At 39.2% G+C, this 19,519-nt stretch overlaps 1 protein-coding gene across 1 annotated transcript in view; it reads left to right on the top strand.

Moving 5' to 3' along the window:
* LOC134752025 (spectrin beta chain) overlaps nt 1-19,519 on the top strand; it is a 180,012-nt gene that overhangs the window by 108,231 nt on the left and 52,262 nt on the right. Inside the window, exons 59-68 of the mRNA XM_063687585.1 lie at nt 1,033-1,145; nt 2,200-2,273; nt 3,576-3,702; nt 4,757-4,931; nt 5,864-5,965; nt 6,676-6,786; nt 8,134-8,308; nt 8,385-8,573; nt 11,094-11,221; nt 19,187-19,326. Coding sequence (XP_063543655.1) covers nt 1,033-1,145; nt 2,200-2,273; nt 3,576-3,702; nt 4,757-4,931; nt 5,864-5,965; nt 6,676-6,786; nt 8,134-8,308; nt 8,385-8,573; nt 11,094-11,221; nt 19,187-19,326 — 1,334 coding nt within the window. The remainder of the gene's footprint in view (nt 1-1,032; nt 1,146-2,199; nt 2,274-3,575; nt 3,703-4,756; nt 4,932-5,863; nt 5,966-6,675; nt 6,787-8,133; nt 8,309-8,384; nt 8,574-11,093; nt 11,222-19,186; nt 19,327-19,519) is intronic.

Raw genomic sequence — 19,519 nt, 5'->3', positions numbered from 1 at the left:
AAAATAAAATCTTAGAGGTGTATAAGGTCTCTAAGTGTCAATTATGTGTGAGCCTCAGGCACAAAGGCCACGCGCTCACACAAAAAAATAATGGCTTTTGTTTAACAGAATGCCATTGTTAGTACAGGTAAGTGAACGAGCTCAGTAGAGATAGCGTTAACTATACATTGACACTTCACGCCCAAGCAAGTGCTGCCATCTACCGTTCTCGTACGTTTTCTTGTGCATAGTAGTTTCTGCCATCTTGTAGGCTACATCGGAAGCATAAACTTCACATTTACGCGCTCCAGTGCTGCCCCCTACGGTTCATGCACGCTCCCTATTCGGAATATCACTTTTCGAGTGCCTTAAATACTTAGACACCACGAAAATGAAATATTTTGTGAACTAAGTTCTCATAACGCCAGATTATCTACTTATACTAGTGTACGTAATACACTTGCGGATGGAAAAGTTTAAAAATAAATGTTAACATAAGTATATAAAGAAAAATACCATAGAGTAACTTATACTAGAGCGGTACTGTCATAGTAAATTTTGTAACCCCAGTAAATTCACTGCCATCTGTCGACACACTTTAAAACTAAAAATAAATATTTATAAAAATACGATAAAATGTATTTAAATATGGATAAATGATTTTTTTTATTTGCATTAATTATTTTTGTGATTTTGACCCATGTTCTTTCACTGATATGCGTAAAAATTATAAATAACAAACGAAACAGTCAACGCCCTCTATACGAGTGTAGGCCAAAACTAGTGGGCCCTCTGATCGAGAATCAAATTTTCGTGATTTTCGAGGCACGTTTTTTCCTTAGACTGTATCCATCTATTACGGAGTTATATCTATCTTTGAAAATACTCAAGCAAATTCAGTGATGTATGGTGCGATTGCGCTCTTTGCTTTTTACGTGGCTCATTCAGAAGGGCCAATCGATATTATCGGTAATAAGTGAACTTTCAGCTTCATCCTCCATTGAAGTCGGTTTTTTTTCTTAAAAATTATTTAACTCGATTTTTTGCGTACAGGGAACTGTCGAACCTGCAGAGCAAGATTCAGAAGCACGCCGCCTTCGAGTCGGAGCTGGCCTCTAACAAGAAGCGTATAGACGACGTCGCCAACCGCGGCGAGGAGCTCATAGGTATCATGTTACTTATGTTATGTAATATAAAACCCGCCTAGTGCGAGTCGGACTTGCGCACGAAAGGTTCCGTACCATTACGCAAACGGCAAAAAAATCACGTTTGTTGTATAGGAGTCCCACTAAAATATTTATTTTATTCTGTTTTTAGTATTTGTTGTTATAGCGGCAACAGAAATACATCATCTGTGAAAATATCAACTGTCTAGCTATCACGGTTCATGAGATACAGCCTGGTGACAGACAGACACACAGCGGAGTCTTAGTAATAGGGTCCCGTTTTTACCCTTTGGGTACGGAACCCTAAAAATATCCTATGTGAAGGACATAGATACGAGATATGTGCTTTTTATAGTAACTGCCAAGAAGCGTTGACAGTTACTTTAAAAAGCTCTCGTAGCTTTTAATTTTAATTTAATTTTTTTAAATTTAATTTTTATTCATAGACCAACTGAGATCATTGTTGTTAGTACACATAAAGCTTAAATATATGGTTAGTATTATACACTATATAACGAATGTCAATAAACTTAATAATAAATTGAAAAGAAGTGAAATTAAATCAAACAAAATACAATAAAAACAAAAAAAATACAATAAAAACACTTTGTATTGCTTTACATTGCGGGTCGAATTTATTTATGTGGTTAATATTTTCATTGTATTTTTAGGCAAAAAACTCAATATACATCTTAGGTCCTATGCTAACGTTTAAATGTTCGCCCGTATTGGATTTACACAGTATACTTAAATCGATTCCGTAGTTCAAGCGTAAATAACTTAGGGTAAACATTCGGTGATACAAGTTTTGAAGCATGACACCCAGGAGAGCTAGTGAATTAGGGCCTTTCAAATGGGACCTCACGGCTTCACGGCTTCGGCGGCTTTGCCGTGAGGCCCATTTAAGAGGCCTTAATTCACTAGCTTTCCTCGGTGTCATACTTCAAAACGTGTATCACCGAATTAGGCGTGTCACCAAATAATGCAAGTTTACACTATGTATTCGGAAAGATTTGTTTCTCTAAATTCTCTAAAATAAATTATTTGTGAACAGAGGCGAAGCACTACGCGTCGCAGGAGATCACTACACACGTAGAAGAGTTGGAGAACCAGTGGAGAGAACTTCAGGTACCATCCCACGTCAGCCCACACTGTTAACTGATCGTAAACCTTATTGCTAAAGGCATAAGGTCCATCGATGCACAGTTAAAAGTGTTGATGTTTGTACTGTTAGCGGAGTTCTGAACGTGCCCCTACTGACAGCGCGGCTGTTATCCATAGACATAGTATACACAAGTAGTTATAGACGCGCCACCGAGCGACCGGGGGTAAGAGAAAGAATATTCATATACAATTTGGGCAGCATAGGATTTTTCTCTTTCACTCTTATAAATTAGGCCAAAAGATGCGAAGGATTTGCCTTAAGCATTTGTTCACAAACACTTGGAGCTTCGTCGCATCTTTTGGCCTAACTGGATCACAAACGCTCACTTATGGAGAATAACCGGACAAACACCCGTACACAAGGAGATACAGACGCGGAAATGGCATTGGATTGGACATATCCTCAGGAAACCTGACACCCACCTATCCAAAGTGGCCCTGACCTGGAAGATGCCCGGCAAGCGAAAACATGGTCGCCCTAAATCCACTTGGCGTCGTTCTGTGGAGCAAGAGCTGGGTGTATTGGGGATGGGGTGGGAGGAAGTTACCCAAGCTGCCCAAGACCGTAGTCAATGGAAAAACAAGATTCGAGCCCTACACCCCAGCAGGGGGTAACAGGAAAAGAAGAAGAAGAAGACTCTTATTCGGTATTTCGCCTCCTACCTATGATGCCACCCGGTCGGTGATAAGGACAAAGCATGGCACTATTTTCTCTTTCCTCTTATAGGAATCGCAATAAGACTATCTTTCTCGATCAAAGAGTGTCAGGCCCTTGCTGTTATCGGAGCGATCTGTCAAGATGGCTTCCCGCCAAGAACGGGTACCGTCGGTCTGAAGCATTGTCGTATATCCAGTTCGAAAATATATTGTTTACTCGTCAGCTTTTTTTAAACTTTTCGTTAGTCCCGGTTTGCTTTCAGTGTGTCAGTCTGAGATCTAGTTGCAGGATTAATCTGCTCTAAACTAAATGTGACAGTTTGATTTCCCCAATTTCAATACAAAATTGGTATAAAAGCTGGATTATAGGACTTCGACCACTTTAATTTTGCACCGGCTTGGTACTGAAAATGCGTAACTAAATGCCTCGTAGGAGCGCCATACACTTGGAAAATACATAAATGCCTCGCAGACGCCGGCATGAAAACTTAGCTTTATCCCACACTAGGTAATAAATTGACCAATCGAACAGTAATTTTAATATTTGGGGTATAAAAACAGAGCTTGGTCTAAATATGCAGCCTTATTGACTTGTGAATTCCATTCCAGTCAGCTGTGAAACTCCGCCGTGAGCGGCTGCAGGAGGCGTACCAAGCCCGTGTATACTTGCGTGGACTAGACGATTTTACGGCGTGGCTAGATGACGTCGAGTCGCAACTACTCAGCGAGGACCACGGTGAGTGACTGAACATTACAATCCGCATGGACTATTGTAGTCAGCTGTGAAACTCCGCCGTGAGCGGCTGCAGGAGGCGTACCAAGCCCGTGTATACTTGCGAGGGTTGCATGACTTCACAGCCTGGCTTGACGGTGTTGAGTCACAACTACTCAGGGAGGACCACGGTGAGTGACTAGACTACTTAACTCGAAAATTAGTAAATAAATTCTTATGTTTATTTCATTTATAGAGTCCTAGCGCAACGATAGTACCTAAATGTATAAGTGAAATTAAAGTGAAGTTTACAATTTGGTGCCGTGACCAGGATAATAGTAAAAAAAAATGTGACTGCATGTATGAAAATTGTGACCAACATCTACGACAAACGTTGTAAATAGTCTTTATTTAATGACTACGTTTTTAAACTACTACAAATGTAATTTTTTTTACCTTTTGAATCCGATGAATTGATGATGAATTTTCGAAAAAGCGCTGATACAGTCGCCATCAGATGTATCGGAGCGGCCAAGGCGCTCACAAATATTTATTATTTATTTACATTAAATCATTTTACGGTTTAGACTCACTTGTTTTAGTCACTCGCGCGACATGTTTCGGAGAGCCTAGGTCTCCTTTCTCAAGCACTAATAGTGCGAGCAGCGTTCACGACGACCGTGTATTGCGTACTGCCGCTGCCGCGCGCCGAGAAAACCTAGCCTAGCCTAGGCTCTCCGAAACATGTCGCGCGAGTGACTAAAACAAGTGAGTCTAAACTGTCTAAACCGTAAAATGATTTAATGTTAGTATGTCTCACAACAGTTTAAATTCGTTTTATTATTTATTTATTTATCACAAATATCTGAACACGTCGCTATTGTCAAGTCGCTAGAGTGCGGCGTGTTCAGATATTTATGAGCACCTCGGCCGTTCCGATATATCGCTCGACTGTACCTTTATCTTTAATGGTATGTTTTTTTTTTTAAACAAAGGTAACAAAATAAATTCGCGATAGATCCGATTTTAAATGTGATTTAATATGAAATATTTTGTCTAACTATATATCTTTGTGCAGGCAAGGACCTAGCCTCAGTAACAGCCTTACTGAAGCGCCACACACGCCTGGAACAGCAGGTGGCCGGCAAGAGCGACGCGGCAACGCAACTCGCCGACAACGCGCGACAGCTCGCCGACAGTCGGCACTTCATGGCGCAGGAGATACTCGCCAAGGCCGACGAGGCAGTCAAGCGGTGAGTACACGTGACCGACAAGACCGACGATTGGCCGACTAAACTTTCTTACGCACAAGATATATTCAGCGGTCAGTACAAGTGTAATAAGCGGGCGAGCGACGCGGCAACGCAACTGGCCGACAACGCGCGACAACTCGCCGACAGCCAACATTTCATGGCGCAGGAGATAATCGCCAAGGCCGACGAGGCAGTCAAGCGGTGAGTACACGTGACCGACGATTGGCCGATTAAACTTTCTTACGCACAAGATATATTCAGCGGTGAGTACAAGTGTAATAAGCGGGCGAGCGACGCGGCAACGCAACTGGCCGACAACGCGCGACAACTCGCCGACAGCCAACATTTCATGGCGCAGGAGATAATCGCCAAGGCCGACGAGGCAGTCAAGCGGTGAGTACACGTGACCGACGATTGGCCGACTAAACTTTCTTACGCACAAGATATATTCAGCGGTGAGTACAAGTGTAATAAGCGGGCGAGCGACGCGGCAACGCAACTGGCCGACAACGCGCGACAACTCGCCGACAGCCGACTTTTCATGGCGCAGGAGATAATCGCCAAGGCCGACGAGGCAGTCAAGCGGTGAGTACACTTGACCGACAAGACCGACGATTGGCCGACTAAACTTCATTACCCACGAGACATATTCAGTCGAGCGGTGAGTTCAAGTGACCGACAATTGGCCGACTAAACTTTATTGAAAATACTTGCCATAGCTGGTCGACAATTGGTCGACTGCATACCAGAATGAAGTAAAATTAAAATACCTCTTTTAAGGTTAAGAATTTTGACTGAACGCACAATGCATTATGAGGTGTTTTAAAGAACACTTATTTTAATTTGAGGTTATGATTTCGTTTATGTCATTTGTTTTAAACTTACAATTGTTGTTTTGTTTATACATGTAGTAATGACTGATTGTTTGTTAGGTACCGGCAACTGCAGGAGCCCATGCAGATAAGACGAGATAATCTGGAAGATGCTGCGTTACTGCACCGCTGGGACCGCGATGCCGATGAGGAGATGAGATGGTAAGTGCAATATATCCTCTTTGAGTCGTAGACGTGAAATACTCCGTCAATTGTACGAAAAATATAACTTTACTGTGGTTAACTTTAATTGCTATTGATACATTTATCAAAGATAGATATAACTCCGTAATAGATGGATACAGTCTAAGGAAAAAACGTGCCTCAAAAATCAAGAAAATTTGATTCTCGATCAGATGGCGCCACTACCTTATGCCTACTCTCGTATAGATGGCGTTGACGGTTTCGTTTGTTATTTAACTTGTTTAACGCATATCAGTATAAGAACAGGGGTCAAAATAATATAAAAATAATTATTGCAAATAAAAAAAATCATTTATCCATATATAAATACATTTGTTGATATTTTTATTTTTACTTATTTTTAATCGTGTGTCGATAGATGGCAGTGAATTTACTGGTGGCACAAAATTTACTATGACAGTACCGCTCTATCTTATTATATCCTCTTTGCATTTATGAACTTTGAAACGAATATATAGTCTTGTAAAATAATAAAAAAAATATGTGATTAAAAATTTGAATAACAAAAGTACTAGGTTCGAATTATTAGGTTTTTCCTTTAAATAAAAATTCAAATGCTTCATATTTTTACGTAAATGATCGTTTTTATAATAAATAGTGACAGAAAATTAACCTGAATATAGTTGTTGTCAAAAAGTATATGAGCTAAATGTTTTTCATTACCTCAGGATGGTGGAGCGCGAGCCTCTAGCGGCGCTGCAGGACACCGGCTCGTCTCTCCAGGAGACGCAGGCGCTGCTCAAGAAACACCTGGCGCTGGAGGCCGAGCTGATGGCACGGTATGTTACTACTGTTAAGAGGGTTCAGAAATGTGACAAAACATGGACTTAAATTATTTATTTTTAGTTAACGTAATCTCAAATCCCCCCAACTGAGAAGCATGCACTAAATAAAAACTGTTACGCGATGAGACATACTTGGACGCTGTGAAACCAGAAGAAAAGACAGAGAGAGGCAAGTGGAAAACACTGGGGGAGGCCTACGCCAAAGAGGCGACTTCATAACGTACTAATCCAAGAAATAATAAGATTTATATACTTTTTAAATATTTTTTCATAATATTGAAATTGTTATATCATATTGCATTAAAGTATTAATTGTTAATTATTATGTATTACAATGGAATGTCAAATGTGTTAAAATAGAATGTTAGAAAAAAAATCAAATAAAAAATGTAATGCTACAGAAACGATAAATGAATGTAACTGAGAATGAAGCGAAAATTTATAATTAAAGCGAACTGAAATGCTATTTAAAAAAATACAATGTAACTTTAATAATCATAATATTCATAATCATAATCTTCATGGAAACATTTTGTACATACATAATATTATATTCTATAGTAAAGAGATCATGCATGTAAATGATACTGTTAAAACTAATTATGGTTGAATAAAAGGCTTTTTTATTTTATTATTATTATTTATAATCTCAAAGGCTCAGTCGACGGTCCGTGCGCGCCATGGGGACGTTGGGGGGTGGGGGGGAGGGGGAAGGGAGCTCCGCCGGCGAGCGACAGTCACCGGGGTCCACTTTCCCTTACACTATATATATATTTTCAAAACCCAATATATTTTCAAAATCTCGGCATTTTTCTTCTTCGCATTCCGTGTTCGCGAAGAAGTCGTTAACTAATTTTAATCTAAGTTTTATTTACTTTGAAGGTCGAATAAAAAAACTATTTAGTGGAGCTTTATAACTAGTTTATAATATTTTAAAGTTAGTGGTTCTTTTAAAGGTTAAGGTTGTGAGTTATCTGTTAGTATGTAAAGCCCGATCAGAAATATGTGATCATTGTCAAGAGGGCGCTGTTATTCTCATGTATGTGATGACAGTTGAGTTTAGTGTAAAAAAATTAGTTCCAATGAAATTCCGCAACATGGTGCATGATCATATATTCCTGGACAGGCTTTAATTCAGTATACAACAGTTTTTTTTTTAAATAAGGATTTAAATTTGTATAAAAAAGAATTTTACATTTTTTTTACTGTTTTAGCCGTTTTATTATTTATTATTTTGTTTTTTTTTTTGTCGTCTTTAAAGCGACATTTGGTGCGGTGAAACAATCTGTTCTGTGACTGTGGTTGTGTTTGTATAATATGTTGTTTGTTGTTGTTGTTCAGAGAGCCGACAGTGCAGGGCGTGTGCGGGCGCGCGGTGGCGCTGGCGCGGCGCGGACACTTCGCCGGCGGAGCCCTGGAGGCGCGCGCGCGGGACCTGGGCGCCGCGCTCAATGCTCTACAAGCAGCCGCCCGGGCCCGGGGGGCGAGGCTGCAGGCCAGGAAGGATCTGCTGCAGGTACGTATCTTACGTTTTGTTATATCTATCTTTGTTTAAAGTAAGTATTAACCAAAGCTACTCGTATATCTTCCAGCTGTCCGGCGAGATGTCCGAGGCGGGGGCGCTGCTGGCGGCGCGGCGCGCGGCGCTGGAGGCGGCGGACTGCGGCCGCGACGAGGACTCGGCGCTCGCCAAGAGGACCCGGCTGCAGGCGCAGCAGAGGGAGCTCACGGCCGACCAGCCTAATATCGACGCGTTGCTGGCGAGGGCGAAAGCCGCGGCGGTAACTTTTCTTTATACAAAAAAAAACTGTTTTCACATCACCTATTCGAAAAGGGAACTTTTCTTCCCTGCTAGGAGGGATCAAAGTGGCACTTTTCTGTTCAAGGACATTTTGTTGCCAGTATGAAATATTGACACAAAGACATATGAAATTAGTATGCATATAATCGATTACAATTTCTTTATAATCGATTACGTGCATACAATTTTATAACTTAGATAATATTTTGTTGTAATTGTAAACAATAAATGTAATTAGCGTATTTTAAATTAATTAATAGCATATTTTAATTATGTAAATTAATTAATTGGCGTAATATTTACAAAGAAACGTAAAGAACATTAGTTAAATAATTTAATTTTTATTTTGACATTTTAGGTCTCCTTAAACGCAACCATACTTGTCTATGCTATTTAAAAAGTTTATATTTAAAAAGTTTTGTACAAATATTTCACAAAGCATAATTATGCGGTTCTGTATTGTGTATAAATTTGTAAATACTTAGTTTAAATCAATAACTTTATAATAATAAATATAAGTGATATCAGTCTTCATAGTGTTCTTCCGAAGATTTGGTTCAAAAGGGTGCTTAAGAGCTAATTTGTTACCAGAAAAATCTACAAAAATAATGCACTTGATTTTCATTGTATCATTTTTAGGTGTTTGCTGCTGTCTTTGAAAAGATATTAGGTACATAATTATGAGCTGTAGGTACTTTTAATTTGTCAGTACAGTCACGTCTGAAAATATCGATACGGACAAAGTGCCAGAAGTATGTACCTACCTATACTAAGGTCGTGTATACATATTTTTGGCACTTTGTCCGTATCGATCTTTGCTTAAAATAATAATGTTTTGAAACCTAATATATGTATGTAATTTCCTCATAGGTGATGTGAAAAGCAGTATGTGTCACATAGTAGCAAAATTATTTTCACCTTGGGCGTTAACACTTGAATCCCTCACTACGCTCAGGATTCTATGTTAGAATCCCTCGCTACGCTCAGGATTCTATTATAGAATCCTTCGCTTCGTTTAGGATTCAATTGTACGCCCTCGCCGTAAATATGTCATTTTGCTCCCTTGTGACACAATCTACTATTATTTCATTTAAAAAAAACATGCATATTTACAAAACTTAACTACTAATCTACATACATTATTATCTTAATACATTTTTGTATATTTTGTATATTATTCCAAAAATAATAACAACTAGGTTTTAGATTCCACAAATAACCCTCAAAATTTATCATCTTAATACATTCTTGTATATTTTGTATATTATTCCAAAAATAATAACAACTAGGTTTTAGATTCCACAAATAACCCTCAAGATTCCAAGAATAACGACAGCTTTTAACATATACAGGGTGGCAAAAAAATAAGTGTATTCCCGTTGCCAGGGAGGTTTCGGGATTTTACTGAGCAACTTTTACTATGGGACCGACCACGAAATCGCTAAAAAAATTACCCACACCACCCACCGCACCGCCGCACTGGCGGGATCGCCATGTGAGGTATGGCATCAATTGATACAACTTGTTGGTTGGAAGTACAGTTTAATAATGAAATATGAGCCTTAACCTACGGAATATATAGAGATATGAAGGTATGGTGTGAAGGTGTGTGTAACGTACGTAGCGCACACTACCTATACACTCCCATAGAAAATTGACCATCCAAAATGTATGAAACAGCCAAATTTTTTTTTGCGATTTCACAGTTCCTAAAACCTCCCTGGCAACGGGAATGCACTTATTTTTTAGCCACCGTGTATACTCGCAACATGATAGGAGCTAAAGAAGGTGCACGGGACTTAGAAATACCTTCTGAGAGCCCTGCCTCTCATAAGAGGTACCGGGACAACTTATCAAGATGAAAATTCAGCTCTTGCGTTACACCGCCTCCGAAATTACCTCTATATGCAGTTGTGCACCGAGCATGCGTCAATTGTACAAAGTTTTGTCAGGGGGGGGGGGGTGTTTCTAATTGGTATAAATATAAATTTTTAGTTATTTTTTATATAAACTTTCTTTTAAGAAATTTTTCCCATCATTAGTCTTTACTTTTTCTCTATCTTGGCAGAATATACAGACAATTTAAATTTTTATGGAGAACGTGGCGTGGTGGCCACCTCACTGAGCCTTAGTCAGATTGGAAGTGCGACAGCCCCAAGAGGCACGTTACATAAATTGAAATCAGCCTCTATTAGGAAATAGAGGCTTCTGATGACCAAAAAATAATAGTACTGCCGTACATAAAGGAAACTTCCTACAAAACCGAAGTTAGACAGCGGCTCAGAGTCGAATTCTGCTGTCGGCTATTTAGAATTGTCAAAATTCAAGTCATTATCTTATCTGTGGTCGTGCACGCAAAGGGACATCAAGTTGTGCCAACCTTAATAATTGCTCGGAGCAATGCTGAGCCGAACGGAGCCGAGTTTGCCCGAAGCTAGGAGTTTCGCACCCCTGGCGTGAGTGTGTGATCTAAATATTTTATTTTGGGTCTGTTTTACAGGAACGCGACCCGGAAGACGCGGCAGAAGTATCTAAACAGGCGGAGTCCCTCAAAGAAATGTACGAGGAGATGAAACTGCTGTCCGCCAAGCGGCAGCAGAGGCTGGAACAGAGTCTCAAGTACTTTAAGTGAGTACCCACTTCCCATATTATAGTTAGTAGTTTTAGGTAAGTTGAAGGTCAGATGGCAACCGCCTTCGTAGAAACTAGTTTTAGTGCGGACCCCAGAGGTCTCCACTCCACGTGGGCCGGGACAACGCTAAGAATATGATGAGTTTCAAGTTTAGGTATACAAAATAGTAACTTCCAAGTGAAAAGTACAATGGGGTTGGCCGGTCGAAATAATTAGCAGATGGCGCCAGCATAGCTTGCCCTGTCAATCCCTAGAATTGTGTCAGATTTTTGTTTTTTTAACACAACACGCTGTCCTGTGCCCTACCACACAAAGCGAGATGTCATTCACAGTGCCCATACCTCTCTTTTGGACGTAGTTTAAGGACATATCCGGGTCCGGACGCAGTTTAAGGACATACCCGGGTCCAAACAGAAGCTTCCTAACAGAAGCGCATTTTTTGGGATTTAAAAATTGAGGTTATAGAAATATAGACGTCGTACAGTCAAGGGCATAAATATATATACATTCCCAAAGTTTCAAAAATATGTGTACGCTATTACACCTTAGACAATAAAGTCGTGTTCACATATTTTTGAGCCATTTGTCTGGATCGATATTTTTGCTTTCGGCTTGTACTTGGTTTTTATTATTTAATCAGCATTAATAGTAGCGGATAAACAACGCATCTAAATTATCTTCAATTTTTTTTTAATTTTTTTTTTCTTTAATTTTTAGAAGTACATATTTGTACAATTTCTGTTCAATAATATTTAATGATTAAACGAACTTACCCATAAGTGAAGTTCTATCATAATTATCCGAGTTGCTTCGTCGAATAGATTAGAAATAAACACAATGTAGTTTCACGTAATGCATGACCTGAAACACTAAATTTGAGAGAATAGAAAAAGAAAAAGTTTAAATCGTATTGACGTCTGACATTACCATCATTTAGTTCAGAGATACAACATACTTTTATATAAGTGCATACATCTAAGTATGCATATAGTTTATACCCCTATTTATGTTAATTTATTGAAGATATTTCACAATAAGGGCAAGTGTAAACGGGAGGGCGGGATTCTAATCTATTCGACGAAGCAACTCGGATAATTATGATAGAACTTCACTTATGGGTAAGTTCGTTTAATCATTAATTATCCTCTTTGCTTCGTCTTCTAGATTAGAAATAAACACAATGTAGACCTTGAGAGGAATAGTGAAATATCGAAAAAATAAATAAACCAAGTTAAAAGTAACAAATAAATTTAATACTTTAACCAAAAACAAATTGTCTGTAAACCTTGAATGGTTACCAAAGTATTAACTCAATTAATTATAATACATTAGCCATAATAGTTTTGGCAAAGGTTGAATTATCAGTCTCTGTAATACATCTGTTATAAAATTTACCAAATATAACTGAAGACCCGCTCCATCCAGCGGTCTTTCTTATTACATTTAAGTTTACTCCCAGACTATGCGCTTTAGAGGTCGCTGCATGTCGCGTACTATGTGCGGTAAACATTGTGATATCTATACCGCATTCTCCTAAAGTTAATCGAATCCAACGACTTATCGTTTGTGAAGTTACTGGTTTATGAGGTTTTTTTAAACTCACAAAGAGAGAATCGTGATTGTGACGTAACAATTTAGTTTTATCTATGTAAACCGATAGCGTTTTAACCGGACAAATTTCTGGCTTTTCCGGAAATGCCGGTAAGGTTAACATAGGTTGAGCTGCACCTAGCCTCGAGGTTTTGACGAGATCGGGAATTTTAATAGTTACTTCGTTTTTATGAAATACAACATTACTTAAAATAATTTTAGCTAATGTCTGAGCCCTGTGAGCTGTTACGACAGCAAGCAGAGTAACAAGTTTTCTAGTTATCTTATCCAGATCAAGATTTTTATTGGGGAACCAAGATGCTAGGTTATCTAATACTATTGAGGTGTTCCATGTTTGATTATATTTAGGTAAAGGCGGGCGCATTCTGTAAACGCCCTTGAAAAAACGTCTAATACGATCATCGTTACCAATATGCGCGCCTAAAATTAGGGACAGAGCAGATCTGCAGCTGTTTAAAGTACCGTATTGAGCATTAGCTTCATACAACTGTGTAAGGAAAGTTAATATTTCTGCTATTGAAGAAGTGAATAAATCAACGTTATTAATAGTACAGAAACTGTGCCATTTCTTTAGGCAAGAATCATACTGCTTAAGAGAATTATCAGATAGAGATGCAACCATTATATTGATGGATGACGGAGGGGTCCCATGTCTTAGCAGCGACTGCCGGATAAGACTCCGGCAACCAGGGTAAGTCGGCGGTGTACACTGCGATCGCTGGAATTAGATATGATCAAGTCGCTACTACGTTCAAAATATAAGGGCTCCGTGGCAAGAAGTTGCATAAATAGTGGGAACCACGGCTGAGTTGGCCAAAAGGGGACTACCATTATACCTGTAGCGTTGTCTCTTATGATTTTTCTTATCGTCTTTAAAATCATCGTAAAAGGAGGGAACGCGTAAAAGTAATATTTGTTCCATGAAATGGTGAAGGCGTTTATGGTAAGTGCATGTGGATCTCTGTACCAGGAAACATATGCATAACATTTTTTATTCAGAGAACTGGCAAAAAGATCTATATCTGGCAAACCAAAATGTTTAACAATAACGTTGAAAGCGGAATTATTTAGTTCCCATTCAATATCCGGGTGTGGACGACGCGATTCCGCATCTGCCACAGAGTTATCTACCGACTTAATATAAGAGGCGTAAACAATAATATTCCGTGCCTCACACCATTGCCAAAGATCCTTTGCAGCGCGGTTGAGATGAGGAAACTGCACGCCTCCATCGACACGAAGTAATATTTGACAGTTTGACATGCCTTCAGCAAAAGTTTGTAAGCTATGAAAGGTTGCCATTATTTCTAGATAGTTAATATGGTTGCGACTCTCCTCCACAGACCAATAGCCACCTACAGATTTCTCTCCACACGCCGCCCCCCACCCCGAGGTTGAAGCATCACTAAAAATTTCCAAGCAGTAGTCGTCATACTTAATTTTGTTAGTAGTTTTATTAATGGCGTGACACCACCAATCAAACTCTGACTTCAGCGTACGAGGTATGTTCATATAGCTGTCAAAATTATCTGGATCGTTGATCAAGCTGAGGTATTTTTGTCTTTCGAATTCTTTAATATAAAGCCGGCCATACTCTACTGCAAGACATGCCGAGTTAAGCAGGCCGATTAAATGCGCAAAATCTCTTATTTTGCACCGTCGGACAGTCTTAAAATGATTCAATTCTTTCTTTATTTTATCTATTTTATCATCAGGTAAAGTAACTTGGAAATTTTTGGTGTCTATGATATAACCTAGAAATTTACACCTAGTATTAGGTACTAGGTTGCTCTTCTCTTCATTTATAACGAAGCCTATAGATGTTAACAATTGCTTTGTAGCTTTAATATTGTCCAAACAAGACTCAAATGTACTTCCTATTAAGAGAAAGTCATCTAAATAGACAGAGGACAGGTAACCACATGCTCTGAGCAATTTGGTGACGGGTTTCATTATTTTCGTAAACACAAAGGGAGCAGTACTAAGGCCAAACGGTAATACATTAAATTTATACAATTTTGTATAGAATTCGAATCGAAGATATTTCCGTGAATTATCATGTATACGTATTAAAAAATAAGCATCCTTTAGGTCTAGAGTACTCATGAAACATCTCTCAGAAACCAGCTTTAAAGCAGTTCTTAAATCTTCGAGTTTGAAATGTTCCGTGTCAATGAATTTATTAAAATTTTTAAGATTAAGGATAAATCTGTGTTTACCATTTGGCTTTGGAATTAAAAAAATTGTCGACAAATATTGTCCACTGCAAGGTTCACATTCAGAAATGGCGCCAGATTTTAACAAGTCTGCAATTGATTCTGAAATCTGAAGCTTCTCATTAATTGAGAAAGTTTTGCTTTTAGGAGGATGAGTCTGCACCACGGGACGATGTGTAATTATTTCATATCCCGCTATCCATGATAAAATAACCGGATCCGAGGTCAATAATGACCATTGATAGTAGAAATGGGATAGTCTACCAGTGTAACTCACCGATGTTCCATCTAGCGGCGGCTCGAGTACCTGTATCGTGCCGCTCGATAAGATGTTCGCGAGCTGCTCGCGTGCTGATTCCTGGAAGAAGCAGGCTCCCTGCTCCTCTGGCTCCCCTGATGCCTGCGATTTAGAGGAGGAGCCTTCCAGTTTAAATTATTTCTTTTAGGTTGGGCTCCTGTGTATTGTTGCGGTGTGTAAGGCTTGTTTTTAGGGCCAGAAACTTTATTAGATGACGCCGGTGGTTTCAGATCAGCTCCGGACTTCGAAATGGATTTTGCAGTTTTTAAGGTTTCTGCAAGTTCGGAACCGAATAGCATTTTATCTATGTTAGTTTTTTGTAATTGTGCCTTCGTGTCTTTTTTCAGATTATATAAGATAAAGTTTCTTCTTGTAACCGAGTCTTGGTTCTGATTATCCGAAAGCAAACGACAGGCATCCATTAATAACTTTATAACTGGTGCATCTTTGTCTTCTTTGGACATTAAAGTACTTACAGCCTCAGTAACACATGATATTGCTCGTCCTAGTTGTTTTTGTTTTAGTTGAATGCCTTTGTCTCGCTTCATTACCGCGTCTGAGACCGCAGCTATTATTTCTGGATTGAGTTCTGGTGCGTCAATCAAGGGACAGTTGCTAGGAGGTAAGTACCTGTCGCATAACTCTTTACGAACTTCCTTGGTCAAGCCATTAGTCGTAATATGCTGTAGTCGCTTTGCTAAGTCGTTTTGAATTTCCTTTCCATATTGTTGGATTAATGACGGATCCTCACCCAGTATTTCTAGAAGAGTACTGTCTAGAATCACGTCTCCTGTCTCCTCAGATGTTTCTACAGGTTGCGTTGGTAGTACTTCCCGTGTATCCGATAAAGGAACATTTTGTACGGAAAAGGTGGGGGGTACTGTTTGCTGCACAGATGTTTGAGTAGGTGCCCGCGGCGGCGGCATGCCTGATGCTGTAGGTGAGGATAGTGAACAGAGAGGGTTGGCGGGTTTTGTCGATTGTTCAGGTATGTGTACGGTCGATCTTACGGTTTCAACATGATGTATGTCCTCTTCTGTTACAGATACCGAGTAATCATCATCTACTGGCGACGCGTCTGTAAATATATGACAGGCTTGTAATTACGGCAAAGTGACAACCCCACAGGTTGCCCGCATTGCTCGTATATGTTCACGTCAGAACGTAAAGTGACAGTCCCAGAAACTGCCCGCAGTACGAACCATACACGTGGGACGTGGGAAATGTTAAATAGTAGACATTCTGTTAAACTGTAGATATTCAACTTCAATCAGGTATATATTCACGTCAGTAAGTAAAGTGACAGCCCCAAAAACTGCCCGCAGTACGAACCATACACGTGATAAATAATTATTTGTCATAAATATCCATAATTTCGTTAATATCCAAACTTTGTTTGTTATTGTAGGAATATCTATGCAAAAGTAGCTATTTTCTTTATTGCTGAAAAAGATACTCGTACAAAATGTTAAAGGACTGACCTTCCATGTTATTCGGGGATTGCACAAGATCATCATGTCGGTGTCGTTTAATAACCTTTTCTAGCTTCTTTATTTTGTGAAGCAAATGTTCGTAATCCCGATCTTTGCTCTTGTGCTTTCTTTTACCCATTGTACGCTATGATTAAACAATAGAATTTATTTCTAGCTAGAAAAAAGATCTATTTATTATAAGAACGTGTGTCAGGCGTAGCACTGAAAATTGTGAAAAAAAAAAAAAGTAATATTTGTTCCATGAAATGGTGAAGGCGTTTATGGTAAGTGCATGTGGATCTCTGTACCAGGAAACATATGCATAACATTTTTTATTCAGAGAACTGGCAAAAAGATCTATATCTGGCAAACCAAAATGTTTAACAATAACGTTGAAAGCGGAATTATTTAGTTCCCATTCAATATCCGGGTGTGGACGACGCGATTCCGCATCTGCCACAGAGTTATCTACCGACTTAATATAAGAGGCGTAAACAATAATATTCCGTGCCTCACACCATTGCCAAAGATCCTTTGCAGCGCGGTTGAGATGAGGAAACTGCACGCCTCCATCGACACGAAGTAATATTTGACAGTTTGACATGCCTTCAGCAAAAGTTTGTAAGCTATGAAAGGTTGCCATTATTTCTAGATAGTTAATATGGTTGCGACTCTCCTCCACAGACCAATAGCCACCTACAGATTTCTCTCCACACGCCGCCCCCCACCCCGAGGTTGAAGCATCACTAAAAATTTCCAAGCAGTAGTCGTCATACTTAATTTTGTTAGTAGGTTTATTAATGGCGTGACACCACCAATCAAACTCTGACTTCAGCGTACGAGGTATGTTCATATAGCTGTCAAAATTATCTGGATCGTTGATCAAGCTGAGGTATTTTTGTCTTTCGAATTCTTTAATATAAAGCCGGCCATACTCTACTGCAAGACATGCCGAGTTAAGCAGGCCGATTAAATGCGCAAAATCTCTTATTTTGCACCGTCGGACAGTCTTAAAATGATTCAATTCTTTCTTTATTTTATCTATTTTATCATCAGGTAAAGTAACTTGGAAATTTTTGGTGTCTATGATATAACCTAGAAATTTACACCTAGTATTAGGTACTAGGTTGCTCTTCTCTTCATTTATAACGAAGCCTATAGATGTTAACAATTGCTTTGTAGCTTTAATATTGTCCAAACAAGACTCAAATGTACTTCCTATTAAGAGAAAGTCATCTAAATAGACAGAGGACAGGTAACCACATGCTCTGAGCAATTTGGTGACGGGTTTCATTATTTTCGTAAACACAAAGGGAGCAGTACTAAGGCCAAACGGTAATACATTAAATTTATACAATTTTGTATAGAATTCGAATCGAAGATATTTCCGTGAATTATCATGTATACGTATTAAAAAATAAGCATCCTTTAGGTCTAGAGTACTCATGAAACATCTCTCAGAAACCAGCTTTAAAGCAGTTCTTAAATCTTCGAGTTTGAAATGTTTGTTCTTTTTTAGTTTTAGGTAAGTTGAAGGTCAGATGGCAACCGCCTTCGTAGAAACTAGTTTTAGTGCGGACCCCAGAGGTCTCCACTCCACGTGGGCCGGGACAACGCTAAGAATATGATGAGTTTCAAGTTTAGGTATACAAAATAGTAACTTCCAAGTGAAAAGTACAATGGGGTTGGCCGGTCGAAATAATTAGCAGATGGCGCCAGCATAGCTTGCCCTGTCAATCCCTAGAATTGTGTCAGATTTTTGTTTTTTTAACACAACACGCTGTCCTGTGCCCTACCACACAAAGCGAGATGTCATTCACAGTGCCCATACCTCTCTTTTGGACGTAGTTTAAGGACATATCCGGGTCCGGACGCAGTTTAAGGACATACCCGGGTCCAAACAGAAGCTTCCTAACAGAAGCGCATTTTTTGGGATTTAAAAATTGAGGTTATAGAAATATAGACGTCGTACAGTCAAGGGCATAAATATATATACATTCCCAAAGTTTCAAAAATATGTGTACGCTATTACACCTTAGACAATAAAGTCGTGTTCACATATTTTTGAGCCATTTGTCTGGATCGATATTTTTGCTTTCGGCTTGTACTTGGTTTTTATTATTTAATCAGCATTAATAGTAGCGGATAAACAACGCATCTAAATTATCTTCAATTTTTTTTTAATTTTTTTTTTCTTTAATTTTTAGAAGTACATATTTGTACAATTTCTGTTCAATAATATTTGTCTTTGTCCTATTGATTTTGACTGCCCATAATTGTAATATTTAACTTAAAATTAAAATTAAGTAAGAATTTTAACTTAAGTTCTTAAAGTAGGGAATAACCATTTAATTGTTATTTCAGGTTCGTGCAAGAATGTGCCGAGGCGCAGGAGTGGATCAGCGAGCAGATGGGTGCCGCCGCCAGCGAGGACTACGGCCTCGACGTTGAACATGTCGACACGTTACAACAGGCCTTCGATAACTTCCTCGCGCAGCTGCACGGTAACTATATACACATGATACACGCTCGTGCAGGCCAGGAGTGGATCGGCAGATGGGTGAGGACTGGGGCCTGGACGTTGAACATGTCGACACGTTACAACAGGCCTTCGATAACTTCCTCGCGCAGCTGCACGGTAACTATATACACATGATACACGCTCGTGCAGGCCAGGAGTGGATCGGCAGATGGGTG

This window comes from Cydia strobilella, chromosome 24 (assembly GCF_947568885.1).
Source record: "Cydia strobilella chromosome 24, ilCydStro3.1, whole genome shotgun sequence".
Taxonomy (NCBI): domain Eukaryota; kingdom Metazoa; phylum Arthropoda; class Insecta; order Lepidoptera; family Tortricidae; genus Cydia; species Cydia strobilella.
Note: the sequence above shows the minus strand (reverse complement) of the source record. Positions and strands in the feature narration are given on the sequence as shown.